General features: G+C 42.3%; 1 protein-coding gene and 2 pseudogenes across 1 annotated transcript in view; 1 reads left to right on the top strand and 2 right to left on the bottom strand.

The window, feature by feature from the left end:
- The window catches only part of CLYBL (citrate lyase beta like), a 282,666-nt gene that overhangs the window by 165,686 nt on the left and 90,242 nt on the right, over positions 1-26,738 (top strand). Inside the window, exon 2 of the mRNA XM_025364289.1 lies at positions 671-857. Within this exon, the coding sequence (XP_025220074.1) occupies positions 671-857 (187 nt within the window). The remainder of the gene's footprint in view (positions 1-670; positions 858-26,738) is intronic.
- LOC112611186 lies at positions 10,662-10,782 on the bottom strand (annotated as a pseudogene).
- On the bottom strand, positions 10,849-10,935 carry LOC112611204 (annotated as a pseudogene).

Consider the following 26,738-nt stretch of genomic DNA (forward strand, 5'->3'; position numbering starts at 1 on the left):
ACAGATAGTATCGTTTCGTACAGTACCTTTTGGAGACATTTTCTCTCGTTTTCTCTCCATGGATGCTATCTGGACAGTATAACAATACTGGAAATGTTTTCCAAGAAGAAATATGTATACCCTCTTTCTCTCAGAAGATGTCAGTAGACAGTCCTATCTGTTTTTTAAACCTCAGCCAAAATAACATTTAGTTCATTGATTATTTCTGCTATTATTATTTTCTTGGATTTTGTGTGTGATTGTATTCCACCATAATTTTAAAAGATTATCCAGCCAGGCATGGTGGCTCATGCCTATAATCCCAGCACTTTGGGAGGCCAAGGCAGATGGATCTCTTGAGGCTAGGAGTTCAAGATCAGCCTGGGCAATGTGACAAAATCCCGTCTCTGCAAAAAATACAAAAATTAGCCAGGCATAGTGGCGCATACCTTTAGTCCCAGCTACTGGGGAGGCTGAGGTGGGAGGATCACCTGAGCCTGGAGGTGGAGGTTGCAGTGAGCTGAGATCACACCAGTGCACTTCAAACTGGGTGACACAGCAAGACCCTGTCTCAAAACAAAAAAAGATTATCCATGTGTTCTGTTTTAATTTTGCATTGAGATGTAGTTTTTCACAAGTTTATAAATACAGAAATCTCATTCTGGGCTAACCCTAATCATGTGTCTTGCAGGAAAGTGTCTCTAGCAGCTGATGTCCCCAGACTTGGATATAGTTCCTCATCCAGTCCCAAGTACATCCCCCGGAGGGCAGTGCTTTATGTACCTGGAAATGATGAAAAGAAAATAAAGAAGATCCCATCCCTGAATGTAGATTGTGCAGTGCTCGACTGTGAGGATGGTGTGGCTGCAAACAAAAAGGTAATGGCATGATTTTAGTATGAGAAAAAGAAAGGGATTGAAATTTGCTTCTCTTCCGAATAGTGACATTGCCCACAATTTGGAAAGATTCTACCGTACTCATCTTTTGTTGATTATTAACAATTCTTTGGCCTACTTTTATATAGGTTCTAAATGTGTATCTCTTTTCTCTGAGAGAAAGGAAGAATCCCACCAAAATGTATTTTAAAATCATGACCTTCAGTATATGAGACTGTGTGTATGTATAGATAAAAAGATAGACAATCAATTTTGGCCATGATATTTGCTGGTCTAAGTAAATGAGTGACATCAGGGGTCCCCAATCCCCAGGCCATGGACCAGTACAGGCCACAGTACAGGCCTGTTAGGGACTGGGCCAGACCCCAGGAGATGAGCCGTGGGTGAACAAGCGTTATGGCCTAAGCTCTGCCTCCTGTCAGATCAGCAGTGGCATTAGATTCTCAAGGAGCGTGACCCTGTTGTGAACTGCGCATGTGAAGGATCTAGGTTGCACGCTTCTTATAAGAATCTAACTAATGCCTGATGATCTGAGGTGGAACAGTTTCATCCGAAACCATTGCACCGCCCCACCTCCCATGAAATAATTACCTTCCACAAAACAGGTGTCTGGTGCCAGAAAGGTTGGGGACCACTGAATTAGATAATTCTAAAATTGTGGTGTCAGATTTTCAGACTGATAAAATGCAACTAGGAAGTTATTTCTTCTTACCACCAGGTATACGGAGTAGTGGTCTTCTCTCTTCTGGGATATGTATCAAGAGAATACAACATAGCTTTTCATGGATAAATCACCATTTTCTCTACTTAATTGACGGGAAATGACATCTAGAACCTTAGTGGTTGTCTGTAGCTTCTGGCTTATTTCCTTATGGCCTGACCAAAGAGATGAGCCTTAGAAAATATCCAATTTGTAGGCCAGATGAGGTGGCTCATGCCTGTAATCCCTACGCTTCGGGAGGCCAAGATAGGAGCATCACTTGAGCTCAGGAGTTTGAGACCAGTCTGGGCAACATAGCAAAACCCCGTTTCTACCAAAAAGAAAAGAAAAAAATTAGCCAGGTGTGGTGGCGTGTACCCGTAGTCCAGCTACTCAGGAGGCTGAGGTGGTAGAATCACTTCAGCCCAAGAGTTTGAGGCTGCAGTGAACCATGATCATGCCACTGCACTCCAGCTGGGGCAACAGAGTGAGACCCTGTCTCCAAAAAAGTTTTAAAAAACCAAAATAACCAATTTGTAAATAGGTACAAAAGACTCTTACTGCTTGATTGTATAGTAGTTGCTTTTTTTTTGTTTGTTTTTTTTTTGGTTTTTTTTTTTTTTTTTTGAGACGGAGTCTTGCTCTGTCCCCCAGGCTGGAGTGCAGTGGCGCGATCTCAGCTCACTGCAAGCTCTGCCTCCTGGGTTTACGCCATTCTCCTGCCTCAGCCTCCCGAGTAGCTGGGACTACAGGCGCCCGCCACCTCGCCCGGCTACTTTTTTTGTGTGTGTTTTTAGTAGAGACGGGGTTTCACCGTGTTAGCCAGGATGGTCTCGATCTCCTGACCTTGTGATCCGCCCGCCTCGGCCTCCCAAAGTGCTGGGATTACAGGCTTGAGCCACCGCGCCCGGCCAGTAGTTGCTTTTTATTTTGTTTTGCTCAACTTTGTTTTCTATGTTTTTCTAATGAACATGGATTCATTCAGTAATTCGTTGAGATATATAAATCATTATAACAATAACTTACATTTGCTTGGAACTTTTAAAGTTAAAAACATGAGTTCGCTTGACCTTTATCTATCCAGGCCCCAGACAATGAGGTTGGGCTGGGAATGGGTCGTGGGAGGGGGGAATGAGGGAGCTGGCTCTCTGGATTTATGCCTACTTGAAAGTTTCTCGCCCCAGGTGACCTGAAACAACGTGGCTGAACTATACAATTTTCTGGATTAATTGCTTTTTCTGGAGTTTCCAGCAAATATTTGCCTTAATTTTAAAGAAAAAATTTAATTTCCAGTATCTTCCTAATGGTCAAACTAAGGCTTTCCAAGTATTTGGAAAAGGATTAGAATGAGCCTGTGGAATCTAAAATGTCTACTCAACATCTTTGTCATGTGCCAAGGAAAATACTATTAATCTTTCTCCCAGAGATTAAAGTAAATAGGCCTTTTTCTGAAGGCTATAATGTGATTTCAGTATGCTCCTTCCTATACCTCATGTAGTGCACTCCAAGATTAGATGCTAAATTGTAATTCCAGTTCTGTGTGACCCAGGGCAATTCACTTTACTTCTTTGCCTCAATTTCTTATCTATACTGTAGGGATGACAATATCTTCTTTTGTCAGGACAGGGTTTATTATGAGAAAAAAGTTGATAAAGTACCTGGGAGTAGCTTGATTTCCTATAGGAAATAGATTAGATAAATCCTGTAGTAATCACGATTAGAGGGGAATTTATTTTAGCATTGTAGCACAGTGAGCCATTAGGTGCCCTGATAAACTTCTAATTATAGTTCTTCACAAATCTTGAGGCTGTCCTCCAATACCCACTGAGAATGTTTTCTGCCACTCAAATGAGTTGGAAATAGAGTCTGTTTCTGCTTTACATTTCCTTATTGTTTATCTGGGTTCCAAAGCCATCCTTATCTCCATAGTAGTAGCAGCTGTGCTGCCACTTAGGAGAAACGTGAGGAGGAGCAGGGAAAGAAGAGTTGATGATGGGCAAGCAGTGCCCGCCATCTTGAAGTACGTATGTCCACATAGTGTCTTTATTAGGACATTTTCATTCTTCTAATGCAGCTGGACATTGCAATGTGCTAGACACACTGTTTTAGGCATACTAAGATTAGAGGCAGCTAAAAGGTCATTAAAAAATTTTTTTTTGGTCGTTCTGTTGCCCAGACTGGGGTGCAGTGGTGTCATCATAGCTCTTGCAGCCTCCAACTCCTAGGCTCAAGCAGTCCTCCCACTTCAGCTTCCTGAGCAGCTGGGACTATAGGCACCCACCACCATACCCAGCTAATTGTTTTATTTTTGTAGAGATAGGATCTTGCTGTGTTGCCCAGGCTGGTCTTGAACTCCTGGACTCAAGTGATCCTCATGCCTCGGCCTCCCAAAGTGCTGGGATTACAGGCATAAGCCATGATGCCCGGCCAAAATTCTCTTTTTTATCCATAGAAACTTCTGGAAAGCCAAGCTGGTCTTTGTTTAAAATAATAATATCCCGGGCATGGTGGCTCACGCCTGTAATCCCAGCACTTTGGGAGGCCAAGGCAGGCGGATCACAAGGTCAGGAGATCGAGACCATCCTGGCCAACATGGTGCGACCCCTTCTCTATTAAAAATACAAAAAATTAGCCGGGCATGGTGACGGGCGCCTGTAGTCCCAGCTACTCAGGAGGCTGAGGCAGAAGAATGGCGGGAACCCGGGAGGCAGAGCTTGCAGTGAGCTGAGATCACGCCACTGCACTCCAGCCTGGGTGACAGAGTGAGACTCTGTCTCAAAATAATAATAATAATAATCTTGGCCGGGTGCAGTGGCTCACATCAGTATTCCAGCACTCTGGGAGGTCGAGGCAGGTGGATCACTTGAGGCCAGGAGTTCAAGACCAGCCTGGGCAACATGGCAAAACTTCATCTCTACTAAAAATACAAAAAATCAGCTGGGTGTGGTGGCCCACACCTGTAATCCCAGCTACTCAGGAAGCTGAGGCATAAGAATCGCTTGAAGCTGGGAGGTGGAAGTTGTAGTGAGCTGAGATTGCCCCACTGTACTCCAGCCTGGGCGACAGAGCAGGACTCTGTCTCAAAAAAAAAAAAAAAAAAGTTATTTTTTTCTTACAATCTCTATCTAGGACTTAATTTTATCTCACATATTTCATATCATAGCCCTAGCCTGTCAAGGTCTTTTTGGATTTTGATTTCATTATCCAACATTTACATCATCTGAGAATTTGACGTGCACATCATATGAAAATTTAACAAGTTTCTGGGAAATCTTGAAGAGGCTGGGGCCAAGTGCTACCCAAGCATGCCACGAAAGACTTCTTTTCCAGTTTATTGAACAGAGATGTACATAGTGCTGACGAAATGCTGGGTGCTGTAATTTACATGACAAGCCAATGAGGTGCTATGAGTACATTCCTTTTACAAGTAAGGAAACTGAGGCACAGAGCTATCCAGTTCATGAATTTATTTATTTATTTTTTCACAGATGGAGTTTTGCTCTTGTTGCCCAGGCTGGAGTGCAGTGGCTCGATCTCGGCTCACTCACTGCAATCTCCGCCTCCTGGGTTCAAGTGATTCTTCTGCCTCAGCCTCCCGAGTAGCTGGGATTACAGGCATGCACCACCATGGCTGGCTAATTTTGTATTTTTAGGAAAGATAGGGTTTCACCATGTTGGCCAGACTAGTTTCCAACTCCTGACCTCAGGTGATCTGCCCACCTTGGCCTCCCAAAGTACTGGGATTACAGGCATGAGCCACTGCACCTGGCCGAGAATTTTCTATGTTACAAGTACTGTATTACATATATTGTTATTTACATACCTTATCTCATTTACATATGTTATCTTATTCAATCCTTATAGCAATGTTATGAAATATGTACAAGGTCACATTGCCATTAAATAGCAGAACCAAGATTTGAATTTCCTGGAATTTTTGCCAGGAATCAGCCTCCAACTCACCTGCTCGTGTATGTCCTAATCCACCTTTTTCGTCTTTCTTGGAAAGCGAGTGCCTTGGCTTCTTTTTATCTTTTGTCAGCTTCCTGTTCTCCATGATCTCTCAAAGGTAACTGACAGGAGCTCTGTGTTCCCACCTGCAGACTCTTTCAGTGTCCTGGGATTGGGAATGTCATCCATTTAGACCTGGAGCTTCAATTCACTGGAAAGTCCAGATAAGCCTGAAACTTCTCAAATATCTCATATTCCCTTTTCTTTCTTGAAGTCACCTCTTAATCATGTTTCTTATTTGAATATTATTCTCTTGATGGAGGACATAGAGACCATTTTTAGTGAGTTTATTTCTCAGTAAGAAGAAATCCATATTAAAACTCTTAATTTCAGATTATCTAGTTAGAGTCTGGCTAAACTGAACCATTATTGCCTAATTCAGCTTTCTTGGCATTATTGAAACGTAGTCACTTCATTTTATATCTCATTTTTTTTTATCAATAGACTAATTCCATATTTCATTTGATTGACTCTGTGAAGTATGGGCTTATAATGAAAACAATAGGAGTTTCCACAAAGCAGTTTATAAGTATATAATACCTTCTAGCAGGCTCTAATCCTGTCCTGCTAATCCAATTTGTATTTAAGTAGCTCCTTCATGTCAAGGATGGCACTACCAGCTCACCTTCCCAAGCACGGATGATAAGACTGCCTCCACTCCCTCTTATCTCCTCCTTTTCATTGTTAAATGCGTGAGGAGGTGTGGGGCTGTCTAAGCCACTGCTTGCTGGGCCACAGTAAAATATGCCAAGTAATGCATCGATTTCTGATGTAACTCCATGACACTGGGTGAGGCCAAGAAAGTAGGTGCCGAGGAGGAAGAGGCATGATTCCATGGCTGCCATTTCAGTTGAATAAATATTTAGGCAATTCTTTAAATTTATTTAAACAATTCTTTAAATAAATACTTTAAATACTTAAATTTAAATACCTAATCAATACTTAAATAAATACTGAGTACTTACTCCACTAGTTGCCATGTCAGGCGGGAGGGACACAAAAATGGTGGCAGATCCCCAACCTGGAGGAGACACAAGCTGGTGGTGAGAGTGGCAAAAAGTAAATAGCTATGATCCAGCAAAATAGGTCTATGAGAACATATTCCTTTTTTAATCATTTAGTTCTGAGTGGGTTTTTTTTGTTTTTGTTTTTTTGGGAAGAGGTCTCACTGTTGTCACTTGGGCTGGAGTGCAATGGTATGATCTTGGCTCACTGCAACCTCCGCCTCCCGGGCTCCTGCAATTCTGGAACTCAGAATTCTGCCTCAGCCTCCCAAGTAACTGGGACTACAGGTGCCCGCCACCACACCCGGCTCATTTTTGTATTTTTATAGAAACGGGGTTTCACCATGTTGACCAGGCTGATCTTGAACTCCTGACCTCAGGTGATCCTGCCTCGGCCTCCCGAAGTGCAGGGATTACTGGCATGAGCCACCATGCCTGGCCAGTTCTGAGTGTTTTTAAATTGCCATTTGGTCTCTTGCTTGAAATATAACATACAAAAGACTGCTTCCCAAAGTCTATGATGAAGAACCAGTTTGGTTATCCAGCCCATTGTGGATTGATACTTTTGTAAAATACAATACAAATGAATTACTATAAAAATTAAATGCTGGTTGGGTGACAGCAATGTCAGGTGCTACAGAAGTTTCTAAACTGTTACTCTCCAAGGTTGTGCTTAATCATAGTGGCATGGTAAGATTTCAAGGACCAAGAGTGGGCCAGAACCATACCTTGAGTATACCAAGATATGGTTTTAAATTTCTGAGTGTATGAGAGTTTCTTGGTTTTTGTTTTTTTCAATTTATCTTTTTGTTGCTGAGCTCTAGCATAGTGGCATGGTGGTTAAAGAAATGTGATGTGAATGATGATGATTCTTTGAGATTTGTCGTTCTGCTTAATGACCAAATACATTAGCCATCATTTGTAACTCTTCCATGTGCTAAAGAAGAAAGTGTATTTTCTATTTACTAGATGCAGAGTTCTATGTATTTTCTATCAGACCAAGCTTGTTAATTATGTTATTCAAATATACAAATCTTTACTGACTTTTTTCTGCTTGATATGTCAATAATTGAGAGAGGCTAGTTGAAATCTATGCTCCGACAGAAAATTTGCCAATGTATTTAGGTATATACACATTTAGAATTACTACATATTCCTGGCATATTGATTCATCTGTTTCTATGTACTGACCATCTTTATCCCTTATAATGCATTTTACTTTAAAGTGATCTGATCGTAATACAGCAACATCAACTTTCTTTAGGTTGGCATTTGCTCAGTGTATCATTTTCATTCTTTTGCTTTCAAATTATCCATGTCTTTGTATTTTAATTATGTTTCCTATTTTAAAAAAATTTCCATATCCATGTTGACAATTTCTGTTTTTTTTTTTTTTTTTTTTTTTTTGAGACAGAGTCTCACTCACCCAGACTGGAGTGCAGTGGTGTGATCTTGGCTCACTGCAAGCTCTGCCTCGCAGGTTCACGCCATTCTCCTGCCTCAGCCTCCCGAGTAGCTGAGACTATAGGCGCCTGCCACCGTGCCTGGCTATTTTTTTTTCTTTTTTTTTTGAGACATAGTCTCACTATGTTGCACAGGCTGTAGTGCAATGGTGCGATCTTGGCTCACTGCAACCTCTGCCTCCCAGGTTTAAGCGATTCTCCTGCCTCAGCCTCCCAAGTAGCTGGGAATACAAGTGCCTGCCACCACACCCAGCTCAATTTTGTATTATTAGTAGAGACAGGGTTTCACCATGTTGGCCAGGCTGCTCTCGAACTCCTGACCTCAGGCGATCCACCTGCCTTGGCCTCCCAAAGTGCTGGGATTATAGGCGTGAGCCACTGCACCCGGCTAATCCATTGAATTTTAATGTAATTACTGATGAGTTTAAATTTAATTATATATTTTATAATGTTTTCCCACCTGTTTCATGTTTCTTTTTTCATCTTTCTTTCCTTTAAAAAAAAAAATATATATATATTTTATTTTTTATTTTTTGAGACTGAGTTTTGGTCTTGTTGCTTACTGCCCAGGCTGGAGTGCAGTGGCACGATCTGCGCTCACTGTAACCTCCACCCCCTGGGTTCAAGCAGTTCTCCTGCCTCAGCTCCTGAGTAGCTGTGATTACAGGTGCCTGTCACCACGTCCGGCTAATTTTTTATATTTTTAGTAGAGATGGGGGTTTCATCATGTTGGCCAGGCTGGTCTTGAACTCCTAACCTCGGGTGATCCACCCACCTTGGCCTCCCAAAGTGCAGGGATTACAGGCGTGATCTACTGTGCCCCGCCGGTTTGTTTATTTTCTTAGTCCATTCTTTCCTCTCTTGGTTTATAAGTTAGGACCGTGTTTGTAATTTGTATTGGTTTGTCTTGAAATTTTACTAAGCACACTTAACAAAGCCTAAAATTAATCCATCTTTCTTCTGGACAGCTCAAGAATCTTGGAAAACTTTAAATCCAGTTATTTCTTTTGCACTATATGCGTTATTTTTGCTCAATATTTTAGTTATCTCTCTTTAATCCCATACATTTTATATTATTGCTATCTACAGTATTTCTTTATATTACTTACATATTTTCCCACTTTTTTTTGCTTATCATTCCTTTTTGCATCTCAGATCTTCTTCCTGGGGTGAGCTTTCTTTCTCTTGAGATGCATCTTTCAGAATTTCCCTATAGTGAAAGTTGGTTGATCATAAAGTTTCCATTTTTGTTTTTTTTTTGAAAATGTCTTTATGACCCGGGTGTGGTGGCTCACACCTGTAATCCCCGTACTTTGGGAGGTCAAGGCAGGCAGATCACCTGAGGTCAGGAGTTTGAGATCAGCCTGGCCAACATGGTGAAACCTTATTTGTACTGAAAATGCAAATATTAGCTGGGCGTGGTGGTGCACACCTGTAGTCCCACCCTCAGGAGGCTAAAGCAGGAGATTTGCTTGAACCTGAGAGGCAGAGGTTGCTGTGAGCCAAGATCATACCATTGCACTCCAGCCTGTGCGACAGAGTGAGGCTCTCTCAGGGAAAAAAAAAAGTTTGTGTAATCAAAAATTTTTCAAAGGATGGGTACCTTGTTTTGGAACAGTTGACCATGTTCTCTAGAGTGCCATCCTTTCGTAAACATGGATACATTCCAACAAAAGTCCTTTTTTTTTTCCTTTGGCATACTGAAGTTTTACTGAAATGTGACTAGGTGTGGATTTATTACTCTTTTTCTCCCTTACATTTTTACTTCCTTTTGCGTGGTAGTAGTTGTGTTTCCTATATTTGTAGATTCATGTCTTTTATCCATTTTGTAAAATTTCCATTAGTACATCACATATGGCCTCTGTTTCTCCTTTCTGTTCTTTCCTTCAGAGATGCTGAGTACACGTAGTTGGAAACTTCATTCTATCCTTCTCTCTTAATATCTTCTCATATTTTCTCCTTGTTTCTCTGTGTTACATTCTCAGTTAGTTCTTTGTGTTTAATTTCCAGTTTTCTAATTCTCTCTTCAATTGTGTCTAATTCATTTAACCCTTCCTCTGAGGTTTTGTTTGTTTGTTTGTTTGTTTTGGGTTTTTTTTTTTTTTTTTTTTGAGACAAAGTCTTGCTCTGTGGCCCAGGCTGGAGTGCAGTGGCATGATCTCGGCTCACTGCAACCTCCGCCTCCTGGGTTCAAGCAATTCTGCTTCAGCCTCCCAAGTAGCTGGGATTACAAGCATGCACCACCACGCCCAGCTAATTTTTGTATTTTTAGTAGAGATAGAGTTTCACCGTGTTGGCCAGGCTGGTCTCAAACTCCTGAGCTCAGGTGATCCGCTTGCCTCGGCCTCCCAAAGTAGTGGAATTTCCAGTGTGAGCCACCATGCCTGGGCCATCCTCTGAGTTTTTTATTTTAATTATTATATTTGTCATATCTGGAAGTTCTATTTGGTTCTTCAACATATCTGCTTGGTATATTGCGAATCTGATAAATTCAGTACTTTGGGGTGTAAATAATTTTTTATCTAAAGAAGAGAAACTTTGGTTAAACTTATTTACTTTCCCACATCAACAATCATGGATTATTATGTCATGATTATGAGTGGCAAAGTCTTATATTGCCTCAATAACATTATTGAGTGCTATGGCATTCTATAGAGAACTTCAATCTTTGGTCATAGCATTAAGAGCTCTTGGTTTCATAGCCTCATGAACCCTCTTTGAAATAACCTATCTAAATCATTTTTTGTTGTTTCTGCTGACTCTTATGGCATGAACTCATATGTATATTTTATTCACATCAGATTGGTAACGTGCCAGCATTGCAACAAGATTTGAAGGAGGTACATCTCACATAATAGCATGCTTATGAACCACAAAAGGATCATGAACCCATATTCACTGGAATTAATTCAAACAATTCTTAGATCCCAAGAGCTTAAAGTGAGAAGGTTTTCCTCCAAAGAGAATTTGTGCTTACATATAAGTGCTATGTGAGCATTTTATGTGTTTATACCTACTGAGAGTCAAAGATATTACTAATGTGGGAGTCTCAATTTATTCTCCCTAACCTTGCAGTGGTCTCAAGGCTTAGTATTCTAATACTAGGTCTGATATAGGTATTTGATTCCCCATGTCCTTATTTTTCTTTCACAAATTAGAATTCAACTTATTGCTTTTTGTTATTCCTCTGCTTCTGGAAAATTCTCTCTCTCTCTCTCTTTTTTTTTTTTTTTGAGATGGACTCTCACTTTGTTGCTCAGCCTGGAGTGCAGTGGCTCAATCTTGGCTCACTGCAGCCTCCACCTTCCAGGTTCAAGCAATTCTCATGCCTCAGCCTCCTGAGTAGCTGGGATTATAGGCGCCCACCACTAGGCCCAGCTAATTTTTGTATGTTTAGTAGAGACAGGGTTTCACCACGTTGGCCAGGCTGGTCTCGAACTCCTGACCTCAGGTGATCTGCCCGCCTTGGCCTCCCAAAGTGCTGGGATTATAGGCATGGGCCACCTTGCCTAGCTGAAAATTCTCTTACATTCTACTGAGCCCAAAAATGCATTAAAAAGTACTTTTGTTGAAATATATCTATTTTTACAGTAGGATAGCACTTCAGAGAACATGGTCAACCATTCCAAAACAAGGTACCCATCCTTTGAAAAATTTTTTTTTTTGTTTTCTGAGTCGGAGTCTTACTCTGTCACCTAGGCGGGAGTGCAATGGCACGATCTCCACTCACTGCAACCTCTGCCTCTCTGGTTCAAGTGATTCTCCTGCCTCAGCCTCCTGAGTAGCTGGGACTGCAGGTGTGCACCTCCACCACACCTGGCTGACTTTTGTATATTTAGTAGAGATGAGGTTTCACCATGTTGGCTAGGCTGATCTCAAACTCCTGACCTCAAGTGATCTGCCCACGTTGGTCTCCCGAAGAGCTGGGATTACGGACATGAGCCACCCCGCCTGGCGTTTTTTTTTTTTTTTTTTTTTTTTTTTAAAGACAGGGTCTTGCTGTGTCACCCAGACTGGAATGCAGTTGTTCAATCATTGCTCACTGCAGCCTCAACCTCCCAGGTTTAAACAATCCTCCCACTTTTGCCTGTTGAGTAGCTGAGACTACAGGTGTGTGCCACCATGCCTGGCTAATTTTTTTATTTTTATTTTGTAGAGATGGGGGTCTCTCTATGTTGCCCCAAGCTTGGTTATAAACTTTAAAACAATTAGTCTAAGATTCATTCTTACACATTATTTAAAAAGCCAAATAGTTATAAAGCAACCCCCAACCATTATTCAGTTTCCCCCTCCCCAGAGACAATCCTTTTTACCTGTTCTAGCTTATTGGTATGCCATTTTCTTCAGTATTTCTAAATAATACATTTCTTTTCTTTTTTTTTTTTTTTTTTTTTTTTTTTGAGATGGAGTCTTGCTCTGTCACCCAGGCTGGAGTGCAGTGGCACAATCTCTGCTCACTGCAACTTCTGCCTCCCGGGTTCAAGCAGTTCTTTGCCTCAGCCTCCCCAGTAGCTGGGATTACAGGAGCCCAGCACTACGCCCAGCTAATTTTTTTTTGTATTTTTAGTAGAGACGGGGTTTCACCATCTTGGCCAGGCTGGTCTTGAACTCCTGACCTTGTGATCCACCCACCTTGGCCTTCCAAAGTGCTGGGATTACAGGCGCGAGCCACTGCGATTGGCAATGATACATTTCTTAAATTATTTCTTTTCTATTTCAGGCAATTATACATTTCTTAAATTATTTCTTTTTTATTTCAGGCATAATATATTGACTCCTCACTATGGAGAATGAGGATTTATCATTCCTCCCTCTCCCCTTTGTCTCTGCCACATGTGAACCTTGCCCATCCTCCAATTGTCCCAATACCATTATATTGTAACTTTAGTAAGATTAATATTCAGTGTAAAAACTATTTATAGCTGAACTATATAGTAATAAATGATTATCTATTTCTGCCTGACCTATTGTTTTCCACCGAGGTAGAGTTCATAATTGCCTTTTTTTTTTTCTGGCTTAGTTTTCTATTAAGTTGTCACTAATTCAATACCCACTTCATGACTTATTGTCTGAATCTCCCCTTTGTATCTTCAGAAGCATCCAGTATTCTATCAGTTCATATCTTAGAGAAGTCCCTCCCTGAACCCTCCAGTCCCTTGAAGTCTGGGCTGCTGGTCCTTCAGGCAGAGGCACAACTGGAATTGTGAACTCTCCCTTCCCCACCATTCTGGGGATTCCCTTCACCTTTCCCTTGTGGTCAGTGTCCTGTTTTCTACATCCTATGGCTTTTCATTTCTAGGTATGTTTCTATGTTTGGGTGAGGCATATCTGCCAGTGGCTCCGAGACATGACTTCCTTCTGAAGCATAGAAGCAACTTACATTCACATAATCTCATTTTTTTCTAGTTTGGTTTGTAAAGAGTAGAGATCTATTCGGAGTCTAAACCAAAGGAGTAACTCAGGATTGTGATTTGAGGAAGGCTTTTTCTTGGGAACGTAAGTTAATAAAGTCTAGGATGTCACTTGTGGGCAACTTAATTTGATACCAGCAGTCTGATTTAGTGGAAAGGGTAGAGGGCTTGGCAACAGAAAACTCATTTAAATTTCCCAGTTTTGACACTTGCTAGCCAGGGAATTTGAGTCCTGTAATCTCAGGAGCCTCTGTTTCTTTAATCTGTCCCGTGAGGTTGGTGATAATGAAACACACACCACCCACCACAGGGCCAGCTGTGAGGCTCAAACAGAAAAGCCTTTTGTAAACTCTCAAATGCTACATAAATAATCTCTCTCTCTTTTTTTTAACCCAAAAAACGGTGGTGTCATTTTTAAAGAGATAAAGCTTAGAAAATTTAAGAGAGTGAGTAATTAGTATGTCCCTTAAGGTATCTCTTTAACATACAGGATCCTAATTCGATAGTCAGGAACTTTGGAGCCATATTGCTTATGCCTGTGTCTGGATTCTGATAACATTTTGTCCTAACAGTGTGACCTTGGGGAAATTAATTCCACTTCTTTGTACCTCCATTTCCTCTTCTGTAAAATAACAGTAAGGACGGTAAGAGTAGTATTCCACCCCACAGAATTAGATTAAAGGGACTGACATTTGTAAAGTGCTTAGAGCTGTGCCCAGCACATATAAGTGCTATGTGAGCATTTTATAAATCCATAAATAGCCATGGTCTTAACTGTGCTCCCAAACAAGGGTCTGAGAGCATCAGTTCAAGTCTCTGATGATTGCTCAGAATGCCAAGACTTACCAGTATTGATTATTACCTTAAAGTCCTGACTCTCATAGGGTAATATATTGGGACAGATAGGTTTTCTCTCTAAATATCATGGAGTTTGCCAATTTTGCTGTTTTTCAACCTTCCCCCTCAACTATGGTAGACGAAGAAAAGACTCTAGTGCCAGAAAAATGCCACTTTTCCACTTAGGCTTCTATATAGATTTCTTAACATGAGGGGCTGGAAACAGCCATCTAAGAAAGATCTTATGTATTTATTTTTTTCCCTCCAGAAGTCAGAGAGAAAAATAAATCGTTTTCTTGACCTGCTAAACAATAGATTTTTACTTCGCATTATTTTACCAGATACTTGAGCAGTTCTCAGAAGAAAGGGAATAAGAAAAAGTCCAGAGAAAGCAGCACCATCTGGCTGAGGACATTTCAGAGCAAGTGGGAGCTGGGCTGGAGGCTGGGCACTGAGCAAGACCCATGCACACTGACCCTTTGCCACCGTGGGAAACCCAGGGATGGGAGGGCAGCTGCAGGTGGACTGGGATTGTCTGGGGAGAGCTGGCCACCCTCAGTAGAGGGGGCGAGGGAAGCACCTGGTTGAGTGGGGATCACAGCAGCCGCTGTCTTCTCAGCCACCTGCTCCATGTGGCAGAGTACTCGGGGCAGCCAGGAGGGCCGCCTTGTTGCAGCTGCCTTCCACCATGAAACACAAGAGGAAAGCAAATGCCTCCTAAGTGGCAGCCAGTGCTTCAGCAGCCCTTCCACCCCGCAGCCCACCCCACGTCCCACCCCTGGAGTTTCTCAACTGGGCAGTACTCTTTGAATGCTTCTCCTGTCACCCATCCAGGGTATTAGGACATGGGGTGGGGTGCCTAAAAGAAAGCGAGTGGTTGTGGAGACGAGAACAACTGGAAGCCACATTGTAGAGAAGGCAGTGCGGCTATAAACCCCACAGTGAGCCCCTTCCTAAGTGCCTCCTCCCCAAACAGAAGTTCCTGCAAGGCCTCCTGTAGTCACCTGTTAGACTGCAGAACCAGGGAGGCACTCCATTTGTCAGTGTGAGTTGCTCAGAAAGAAATACCCAATATCAATCAAAGTTGTTGGCTTATTATTACTCTTTATTATTACTTTGTTACTTTTTATTATTATTACTTTAATTGTCGTACAGATGGAGGGTCCTTTCCACCTGAGCGTATATATTTTCTCTACTTTGTGCTCTCATTTACACTTCTTCTTGTGCACATGTACGTACATAACACACACACACACACACACAAGTACATAGCCCTTAAAGCTTCATTTATGCTTACATAGACATACCGTACACATACACAAATCCATTTGGCTAACTTTTAAATTCCTCAGTGCTGTCACTTTTGTTGAAATAAATTAGTAGAGTGGCTAGGTGTATACTCCCCACAGCGAGCCAGTGAACTAATGTGCAGGGAATGATTAAATGTATACAGGGGCATGGGGAGCCAACTCCTCTTCAATAGGGGTGTGAAATTAGGATGGGAAGGCTCCTCTCCCAGGTGCCTTGCCTTTATTAAAAGACTTGAGAGCTCGGGAGATGTCTTCAATAGGAATTAGGATATCTGAGTCTTTCTGGAATAGTGTGGAAAGCTGAACTGTGCTTAGGAACTCTGCAAGGTCTTTTTGATCCTTAAAGGTTCTGATATAAAAACCTATCCAGGTTTTTATAAAAGTAGTAAAGTGTTTTCAGTTTTTTATTAATCTCTTCATACCCTTAAATAACCTTTCCCCTTTTGAATAGTAATTGTTAAAAAATAAAAAACAACAAAAATTTTTTTCTCATTGTTTTATTCTTCAAACCAGGCATCCTCTTAATGCAAGGATTCAAATATCTCTATTAGGGTCATAATAGTCAGCAATTTCTATTTAATGAGCTCAGCAAAGTCCCTTTACAAAGAGATGCAGGCTTTAAATTGCCAGTTATTTCTTTTCCTGCAATTCCTAGGAATCCAATTAAGTAAGACTGAGTATGATCTATAATGTGATATATCTGTCTACAGAAAGCCCAGGCCTAGGCAATAAAACAGATCTTTGAGCTCCAGCTCAAAATTAAGATTAAAAGAAAAAAGAAAAGAAAGAAAGAAAACACAGCTTAAATGATTCAAAGCTTTATAAATGTGGAAACTGTATCCATTTCCTCTAATGCGAAGTAAGAAATAGCTTGGAGATTATAGTGAAAATCATTAAAGTTATTTATTCCAAATATAGCTACTAATTAAAATCTCTCCCTTGGACCAGGACCACAGGTGGTCTTTACAAAATAAATTCAAGAGGTTTTAGTTTGCTAAATCTGTGACTAAAGAATCAAATGTGTGGCCAGGCGCTGTGGCTCACGCCTGTAATCCCAGCATTTTGGGAGGCCGAGGCAGGCAGATCACCTGAGGTCAGGAGTTCGAGATCAGTCTGACCCACATGACGAAACCGTCTCTATTAAAAATACAAAAATTAGGTGGGCGTAGTGGCACACGCCTGTAATCCCAGCTTCTCAGGGGGCTGAGGCAGGAGGATCACTTGAACCCAGGAGGTGGAGGTTGCAGTGAGTCAAGATTGCACCGCTGCACTCCAGCCTGGGTGACAATAGCAAGACTCCATCTCAAAATAAAAAAGATTCAAGTATATATAACCACTGCCAAAATAAAGAGGAGATAGTATGAAATCATGCAGAGAACATGCTTTATATCAAAACATAGTATTCTTTTCAGGTTTTAAAAATTTCGTTGGCCACAATTTATAACAAAGTATTAAATACCATATTTTCATTTATTATTATTATTATTATTTTAGATGGAATATTGTGCTGTCACCCAGGCTAGAGTGCAGTGGTGCTGTCTTGGCTCACCACAACCTCCGCCTTCTGAGTTCAACCAATTATCATGCCTCAGCCTCCTGAGTAGTTGGGATTACAGGCACGTGCCACCACGCCTGGCTAATTTTTGTATTTTTGGTAGAGACAGGATTTCACCATGTTGGCCACGCTGAGCTAGAACTCGTGACCTCAGGTGATCCATCCGTCTTGGCCTCCCAAAGTGCTGGGATTATAGGTGTGAGCCACCGCACCCAGGCTAAATACTATGTTTTTAATAATAAATCAGTGGGTGTATTTTAAGTCATAATTTAATATTCTGATTTAGAGACAGAGTTCAGCAATAATATCGTACTTTTGCCATGTAGTTTTAAATACATCAAAGCTTCTCAGGATGCTGGTAGCGGTGGTTTAAATCTTATTCCGTACCAGCTTTGCAGGCCACATGGTGTTTTGCTGATAAAAGAGGAGGAAAGTGTGGCTCGTGAGGAGCAAATGTCAAGTCAGGAATTAACTCAAGACACAGCTTGCCTTTCTACTAAAAATACGCTATTTCAAATATGTTTTTGCAGTTTCCTCCATGTAATGTAGTGGTGTTAGCCATTTATTGGTCAGAAATTAACCTCTAAAAGTTAACAGTTGGGCCCTGAATTCTCAGCCAAGTCTAGTCTAAGAAGCAGCATATTCTTGAACAAGTTATTGATTAACTCCAGATAATTAAACCAAAAAGACTTTTCTAGGGCCAGGGATAGTGGCTCATGCCTGTAATCCTAGCACTCTGGGGGGCTGAGGAGGGAGGATCACTTGAGGCCAGGAGTTCAAGATCAGCCTGGCAAGATAGTGAGACCCTACCTCTACAAAAAAAAAAAAAATTACCCAGGCAAGGTGGCATGCGCTTGTGGTCCCAGTTGCTCAGGAGTCTGAGATGGGAGGATTGTTTGAGCCCAGGATGTTGAGACTGCAGTAGGCCATGATCATGCCACTGCACTCCAGCCTGGGTGACAGAGTAAGAACCTGTCTCAAAAACACAAAAAACAAAAACTCTCCCTAGATATCTGTCAGAAGAGCTCAAAAGCCTAGAGAGAAAGATGAGCCAGGGAGCTGACCGGAGATAAAAGGCCAGCTTTGTCTTTGGTTTCCCAAAGACTATTCAAGAATTGGGGGATGAATTCTTGGAGCCTCCTGGGGTAGAAGAAGGAAACTAGGGTTGAACACCAATAGGCATTCTGCTGAGCATTTCATCTAAGCCCCCTTCCATTTTGCAGGGGAAGGCTGATAACCTGGCCCAGCTGGTGCAGGTCTGCAGGGCATGGGGTAGGATGGAATGTTGTCAAGAGCTTCTTTCCTAGAGCTGTGGATGGATAGGCACATAGGGGAAAGCAAAGTAGAGAGGGCCAATAAATGGAAAAAAACCGTTCTACATAGTCAGAGCAACGGGAGCGAGCCCAAATTTGCGGTCAAGACATAAGAGGATGAGGGAGAACAGATCTAGGAACTTCCACTGGTCAGGGCCGCAATGGCTCCCTGTGCTGGCAGCCATGATTGGGCTGTTCACTGGAGACATGCTTCATACATCAGCCTTCAACTTTGAGGGCCACAGGTGGGGAGGGCACTAACACATCTCCTTCCTGCGTTTGGCTGGAGGACAGTGGCCTCCTTGAATTTCGGCCCATTCCTAAACCGAAGGCAGTTCCCCACAGTAGTTCCTTCCTGCCTCTCCCCTTCCTAAGAGGGCCGGCCGTGGCGCTGACCGTGGTGCTGACCATGGTGCTGAAGGTGATCTGAGATTGATTTCAGAGATTTAGGGAGTACTTCCTGTGTGCTAACACTATTTCTAAGTGCTCTGCATGGGTTAACTCATTTCATGTTCATAGCAACTCTGTGAGAGAGGTGCTATTATTGTCCCCATTGACAGATAAGGAAAGTGGAATACAGAGAAGTTAACAAACTTGCCCAAGGTCACACAGCTAATAAGCGAGGAAGCCAGGCAGTCCATATCCCAGAGCAGCACTTTTGATCACCACATTTGCTAATGAAGGTTATTGACAGAGCCACACAAAACCTGCTGGATTTTCACTTGTCCAATATCATCCTAGCAGAAGTGAGCCAAGGTTCCCCATCTCAAATTGCCAGGCAAGTTGCTGTGGGGTGGCATCTTGGAGAGTCAGACACAGTGCAGACTGGTTGGGTACAAGCAAAAGTGGGCAGCCCACCTACTCCATCTGGACAGCCACCACACCCTAATGTAATGACTTGTTTCATACCTGCTTCCCTGGTAGGCTCTTGGCTTTGTGAAGAGGGTGCCATCGTATCTCCCGTTGCTTACCAGGGTGCCCAAGACATAGTCATAGTAGGTATTCAGCAAATATTTTATGAATAAATGGGTTACATGTGATCAGTATATGGTAGCTGTTATTAATTTGCTATTATTTCAACATTGATAGAAGTGCCATGTTGTAGAAATTATAGTCCCTTTTTATTTTATATTTGTCATGCCCCACTTTGAGAGTTACATAGAGTTCAGAGTGCATCTTAGTCTCATAGAGATGCATGTGTGGAGACAGAAATGAAAGAACTGAATTCATGAGTTGAGCAATTTGAATGCCTAAATACATGTATGACTGAATTTTTGTTATATGTTAGATTTGGGATCTTACACTATATTTAAGATTTAAGATCTTGTAGTATCTCAGGAAGGTAGTTCCACTGATATGAAAATAACTGAACTGTCTCTTTTAGAGGAAGTATAAGCATTCCATGTTAACAGAACTTGCCGTGGCAGTTAGAAAATATTACAGCCAAATTTCTGGTTTTGGAGCTGAGTTTATTGCCTGTTTGTTGTTTGATCTTATTCAAATCATGTTTTTGTTGTGTTGTGTTAATATATATAGGATTTCTATGTCTGCCCTGTTAGCTGTTTTCGTGTGTCTGTGTGTGTGTGTGTGTGTGTGTGTGTTTAAACAACACTCCACAGCTGAGCTCTTGGAGGACCAGGCCTATTTTGACAGCTCCCCTTAGTCCGTGTATCACCAAGCTCGTTCTCTGCCAATATGTTTCACGTGATTTTGTGGACATGTGTAGCACGCCTGTGCAACTTGCAAACACCCATACATTATTACAATAATAATTGGGTTTTGATGCAACTGGAACTCAGTACTACCAAGCTGCCAGCATTTCCTTTTGGCTACCAGTACTAGGCAGGAAAATTATAGTCTAACTGTCTTCCTGTTTATTGATAAACAAAGTGGCCAGCCCAGCAATGGAGCCTGATTAGCAGTTTGCACCCTTTGTGAAAGGATAAACAGAACCCTACTGTTTTCTGTGTTTGACTGCAATTTGCATCTTTAAAGAGGTTGAACTGCCCTGAGATTCATGTTCAACTTGAGTGCCTGGATATTCTTTGATATGTTACATGTCAGCCTCCTTGTTTTCCTCTCCTTCATCTTGAAACAATATTTGCCAGCGTTTCTCTGTTCCCATCTGGCTTACCATAAGCTTCCCCATAGTCACCTATCTAAAGAAGGAGGGAGGGGAGAGGCAGGAGAAGAAATATGTGTCTGTTTCACTGCGCTCAAATTTTACATTCCCAGAAGGCCCTTTAATGTCATCTCAATTCAATTTTTTGAAGAGAGAGTAATATAAGAATGAAGACCCAAAGACAAAAGAGAATCTGCTTACTGCCGTCTTTGGCCCACATGATCATGTTTGGGCTCGTTCCCCCTCCATCATCTTCACTCACTCAGCAAAAAGTGCCTTCCCCCTTTGTAAAGTGAAATGTGGTATTAGCCGCCTACCTCAAGTTTGGTGAGTGTTCTATTCTGAAATGTATTCTAACCTAGTTAGATTCTTAAACTAAATGGTAACAGAGCGACTCGTTGGCTCCCTCTGTAATTATTTTCCAATGAAAGAAATGAAGATCATTTTAATTTGAATTTGCATGATGTAAAAGAGAGTATTAATACACGTAAACATCCATTAATCTGTTTAAACAAACTTTCCCCGTAATCCTTGTCGTATGTAAACAACATTTGTTCTGCCTTAGAGATATTGCATGATTGGACCCACGAGACTCCAGTTACCCTACTGCACAGTTTCCTTTTATAACTTCAAAAGAAATGTTATCTATTTATTGGAGGTTGTGGGGTGTTAAGTGTAGTTAGACATAAATTGTACCTCAGCTATTTTGTTAATGCCAATAGGGATTAAATTAGATTTTTATAGCTGCTGTAGAAGTCTATTTGGTAGTTAACAAGTGGGATTTTTAAATCCTGGGAAACATAATCCTATTATAAAACAGGCAGCTGAATTAACATAACCCAGGAAGGGACTCTTCGTGGATTAGCATTTTTTTTTGACAATAACAAAGAAAATCATCAAATTGTATGGGGATATTACATGCTTTTCTCAAAAGTAGGAACAGTGAATTGGGAAAAGGAAATGAGAAATGGGCAAACATGCTATTACTTAGAGGCCGTTTCTTTTTAAGGGAAAGACAATGGAGGCTGGGCCATAAAGCTGAATAAATGTCTGCTGTTTTCTGTGAAGACAGTAATGCTTTTTCAGTTATTGTTAAACTCTTGAATCTGAGAATTATAGAGCTGGAAAGAACTTGGAATTTATTTAATTTTTATAGTCCTATTCAAAGATTAACTTCAAACACTTCAGAAAGATGGATATATACACATACATATAAATATACTCACGTATATTGCATGATGTACACACATTCACACACACACACACACACACACACACACTTAATAGTGTATGAGTGACCTTTTTATTTTTGAAGAAGAGCCTTCCTTAAGTCTTAGCAATTGGTTTTCATATGCTGGTGAGGGTGATTATTAGAGCTTGTAGGACTTGCCAATTTTCATTTGCACGGGTATCATCTTAGCAGATAATCACATGGGCATCAATCACTGGCATATCATTGTGTTAGATAATTGCATGGGCATCAATCACGTGTGTATCTGGAGCAAGTCATCACGTGGGCTTCAATTTCATCTATCTGGAGGAAGGTAATTGCATTGGAAGCAGGGAAGGGTGTGTCTATGTGGCAGATAATCACATGGGGATCAATCACATAGGTATTGAGGTAGATAATCCTGTGCAGATCCAGCACATGTACCAAAGTGGCTAATTACATGGATATCAATCATGTCAACACCCTGGCTTTCTGGTACAGGTTACACATGAAGCACACATGTTGTGTGCCTGCTTATGTGGGAGAACAGGTCGGATGTCGCGTGCACCCACCCAGGAGGAGCCTGCAGCAGTGTGGTGTGTGAGGAAGCTGGGCCATTCAGAGCGTGGCCTTCCTCAGTAGAGCACTGGAAATGCCATGATTAGGGATCCTGTTGAGATTCTTTTGATTTAAGGCTTTGGCTCCTGCCAAAAGGAAATGTTCCTGGGAGGAACATGATTGCATGTAGAAGAACGTGCAGTTTGTCGTCCTCCCCTCACCAGCATCCATTTTTTCCTCCTTCAGACCTTGCCTCCCAATTCCTTCTCAGCCCACATGGTTTGGGTGTGGCTTCAGTCCCAGTGGAGTCTGGGGCTCAGGGCCAACCAGTGAGTACACTGCATTCCACTGGCCACCGTGATTGGCTCAGGCCAGGACACATGACTTCCGCCAGTCCAATCAGAGTGAATATCAGGCTTCTGGGGGAGAAATTGAAGGGAGAGTTCATTTCTCTCTGAATTTTGCCTGAGGAGGTGTGCTTGGCGCTGCTGCCACAACCAGTGCCTGGGAGAGCCTGGTATGTCCGGCCCCCAACAAATGGAGCCAGAAATGAAGCCACCTACAGAAATCACGCCTGAAAGGTGGAGAGAAATCCTGTCCTGAGGACACTGCTTGGGCCTAATTTCAGAGTCCCTGTAGCAAAATCCCTGGCCTGGAAAGGCTCACCTGAACCAATACAATCCCTTTGGCTTAAGACATAATTGTTTGGCCGAGTTTGGTAATTCACGCCTGTAACCCCGGTACTTTTGGAGGCCGAGTGGGTGGAGCACCTGAGGTCAGGAGTTCGAGACCAGCCTGGCCAACATGGTGAAACCCCGTCTCTGCTAAAAAAACAAAAATTAGCCAGGCATAGTGGCGCATGCCTGTAATCCCAGGGACTCAGGAGGCAGAGGCAGGAGAATCACATGAACCCAGGAGGCAGAGGTTGCAGTGAGCCAGGATCGCACCACTGAACTCCAGCCTGGGCGACAGAGTGAGACCCTGTCTCGAAAAAAACAAAACAACAACAACAACAAAACCATAATTGGGTTTCTAGCCCCTTGCTTCAGAAGGCCGTAATTGATAGGATACAATCAACTGAGTCTTTCCTGAAGAACAAAGTTTCATAGGAGCAGCCCCAGTAGGAGAAGGAGCAGCTCTGAGGGTGTAAGTGAGGGCAGAAGGGGAAGCTGAGGCTTAAATAACATCACCGTCGCCCTTAGCCTAGGCCTTGAGCTGCTCTTGGCAACTGTCACCAGGTGCCACCCCGCCCCCCCGCACCTCCCTGTTGGAGTGCCCCAGTCTGCTGGCCTCTAAGCATCTGAGCTCAAGCTGTGAGGAACGTTTGTTAAAGACTTTTAAATGCAGGCTTAATGTTTTCCCTTTTCCCCTTGCCTATTCTTATTACTTTGATATTTATCAAATACAATTTGTAATATCAATTACACATTAATGTTGAAGTGCAGTTTCCATCACCAAAATAAATGAAAAAATAGGTGTCCTCATGGCAAGAACCATACTGTTCCAAGGCATTCTTTTATTGTCATTTCAGTAGACAGTTGGATTTTTTTTTTATCAGCCTGAATGTGACATCTGATAATTATTGATTTGGAAAGAGGCAAAAGTTTTGGAAAAGAAAGTAATAGAAAAGAAAGAATTCTCCTTGAAGTTAAATAGAATATTTCTTAGAAAAGCAAAATGGAGTTTATATGCTTTGTCTACCAAATTCTATGTGGCTAACAGCTTATGCCTTTTCTCCTTCAGTATTTATTCTTATTAATACTGTCACTTTCTGCATATGCTAAGGTTTATAAGAAGGTAATGGGACAGTTGATAGAAACACCTAATAAGAAAACACAGCCGGGCGCAGTGGCTCACACCTGTAATCCTAGGACTTTGGGAGGCCGAGGCAGGTGGATCCCCTGAGGTCAGGAGTTCGAGACCAGCCTGACCAATATGGAGAAACACCTTCTCTACTAAAAATACAAAATTAGCTAGACATGGTGGCGCATGCCTGTAATCCCAGCTACTTGGGAGACTGAGGCAGGAGAATCGCTTGAACCTGGGAGGTGGAGGTTGCAGTGAGCCAAGATAGTGCCATTGCACTCCAGTCTGGGCAAGAAGAGCGAAACTCCATCTCAAAAAGAAAAAGAAGAAAAAGAAAGAAAACACATATCACTGAAATTTACTTAGAATCTGTTTTTTGTCCCTTTGGGCTGCTGTAACAAAACACTATAGATTGGGTGGCTTAAACAACAAACATTTATTTCTCACAGTTCTGGAGGCTGGTACATCCAAGAGCAAGGTGCTGGCCAGTTCCCAGTGAGGGCTCTCTCTTCCTGGTTTGCAAGTGGCTGCCTTCTTGCTGTATCCTGACATGGCCAGGAAAGAAATCATCCCCACCACACTGGGAATTAGGGCTTCCATGTAAGAATTTGTGGGGGGGGTGTATTTAGTTCATAGCAATCTTAAAACCTCATTTTAATTTAATAATTCCAAACTCTTTTTTGGTTATTGTTATTGTTAAATTTCACTCAAACTTTAGACATAGCAGAATGTACCACATTTAGTTTGAAATTCACTTATTTTGGGGGGTCCAGACTCTCAAAGTTCAGGTAAACAATAGGATGGCTAATGGGTAAAGGGGGAGGTATAAGGCTTCACTCATTCACAGACATCATTTCTTAAGTCCCTCTCACCAGCGCAGTACACAAGTTCTCACTCGCTGCAAGTAAATATTTGTGAAATGAATGCATGTATGAATGAGTGACTCCATAAATAACTGGTCTCTGGCTGGAAGGCATCCCAAGGATTTTAGATGGGAGTGTGAGAGATAGACAGTGTATTCTCCACTCCAAGCTGCTTGTGTACTCTTCCCTCTGCCCAGCATCCTTGGGTCTTGCTGGGAACATCTTAACTCACGAGGCCATCCAGGACCACTCAGACTCAGTTATCTTCCTGGCTGTATATTCTACATGTGCTATACGTACTTTCTCTTCTGTAACATGCATCAAACCTCAAATACATGTACAGTGCTTACCTTTCACACTAGACTGGACACTCTGCAGGCAGGGATTGGGTCTGTATTGCCAGGACCGAACACTGTCCCAGTGTGTGCCACTTCATTACTCTTAGCGGAGGTGGGAATGGTATGATGGTGGTGAACTCTCAAGATCTATCCCACTTCTCTGTAACCAAGCAAGTTGGGTAACTCATCCAAACTCAAGGGTTAAGTCTGAGTAGACCAACAAGGAGTAATTCAGCCTTCCTTGCCAGCAATGACTTTTTTTTCTTTCTTTCTTTTTTTAATTTTGAGACAGAGTCTCACTCTGTCGCCCAGGCTAGAGTGCAGTGGCACAATCTCGGCTCACTGCCAGCTCTGCCTCCCGGGTTCACACCTTTCTCCTGCTTCAGCCTCCCAAGTAGCTGGGACCGCAGGCGCCCGCCACCACACCTGGCTAAGTTTTTGTATTTTTAGTAGAGGTGGGGTTTCACCGTGTTAGCCAGGATGGTCTCAATCTCCTGACCTCATGATCCGCCTGCCTCGGCCTCCCAAAGTGCTGGGATTACAGGCGTGAGCCACCGCGCCCGGCTAGCACTGCCTTTTCATCACAGCGACAGATGTGGAGTGGCTGGCTGAAGGTTTCTAGAAAGGCTTTCTTTCCTCTTAAGAGAAGGCCATGGCAAATCAGTCTTTCCTTTCTGCTAACAATGACAAAAGGGTATGTTGCTACAGTCACTAAGGATAACTTGCCCTAGAACAAAGGCAGCATTGTGGGTTGGAGAGTGGGTAGAGAATGAATGGGCATCCTTGATGACACTGCTGAGCTGCTGGCTTCACCAGCCCATCACAGGATGTTGTCACATAAATGTCGTTAGTGTTTAATTAAGCCAGTCTGAATTGGGGTTTCCAATCTGCCAGCCCAATGTATCCTAACTGAAAAGGAACTGCTGTGAAAGCCTATGGGCTTTGGTGTCCGATACATTGGATTTGATTCTTCTTAGCAGTGTGAACTGACCTGACTTTCCTAATAGGTGTAGTGGAGAAAGTAATACTTCTCATCTGGGGTTGATGTGTGGCTCAAAGAAAATATATATGTAAAACACCTGCCAGAGTGCCTAAAGCACAACCAATGTTGCTGCTTTTCCATTTAGGAGATGGTTCACTTGTTGATTTGGGGGGTCCGGTGGGTTGAATTGATCAACAGTGAGATGAATAAACTCCCTGGTCCTTTGCGCATGAACTGTCAAGTAGTTTACCGTCAGTATGGGAGTCAGATGGACATTCACAGTCATACTAACAGTGGGGTTTGACTGCAGTCCTAACTGGAGAACAGTGTCCAGCTAACGGAATTTGAGAGTACTGGTCAAACCACATCTGAAGGCTGGA

Source organism: Theropithecus gelada, chromosome 17 (assembly GCF_003255815.1).
Source record: "Theropithecus gelada isolate Dixy chromosome 17, Tgel_1.0, whole genome shotgun sequence".
Classification (NCBI taxonomy): domain Eukaryota; kingdom Metazoa; phylum Chordata; class Mammalia; order Primates; family Cercopithecidae; genus Theropithecus; species Theropithecus gelada.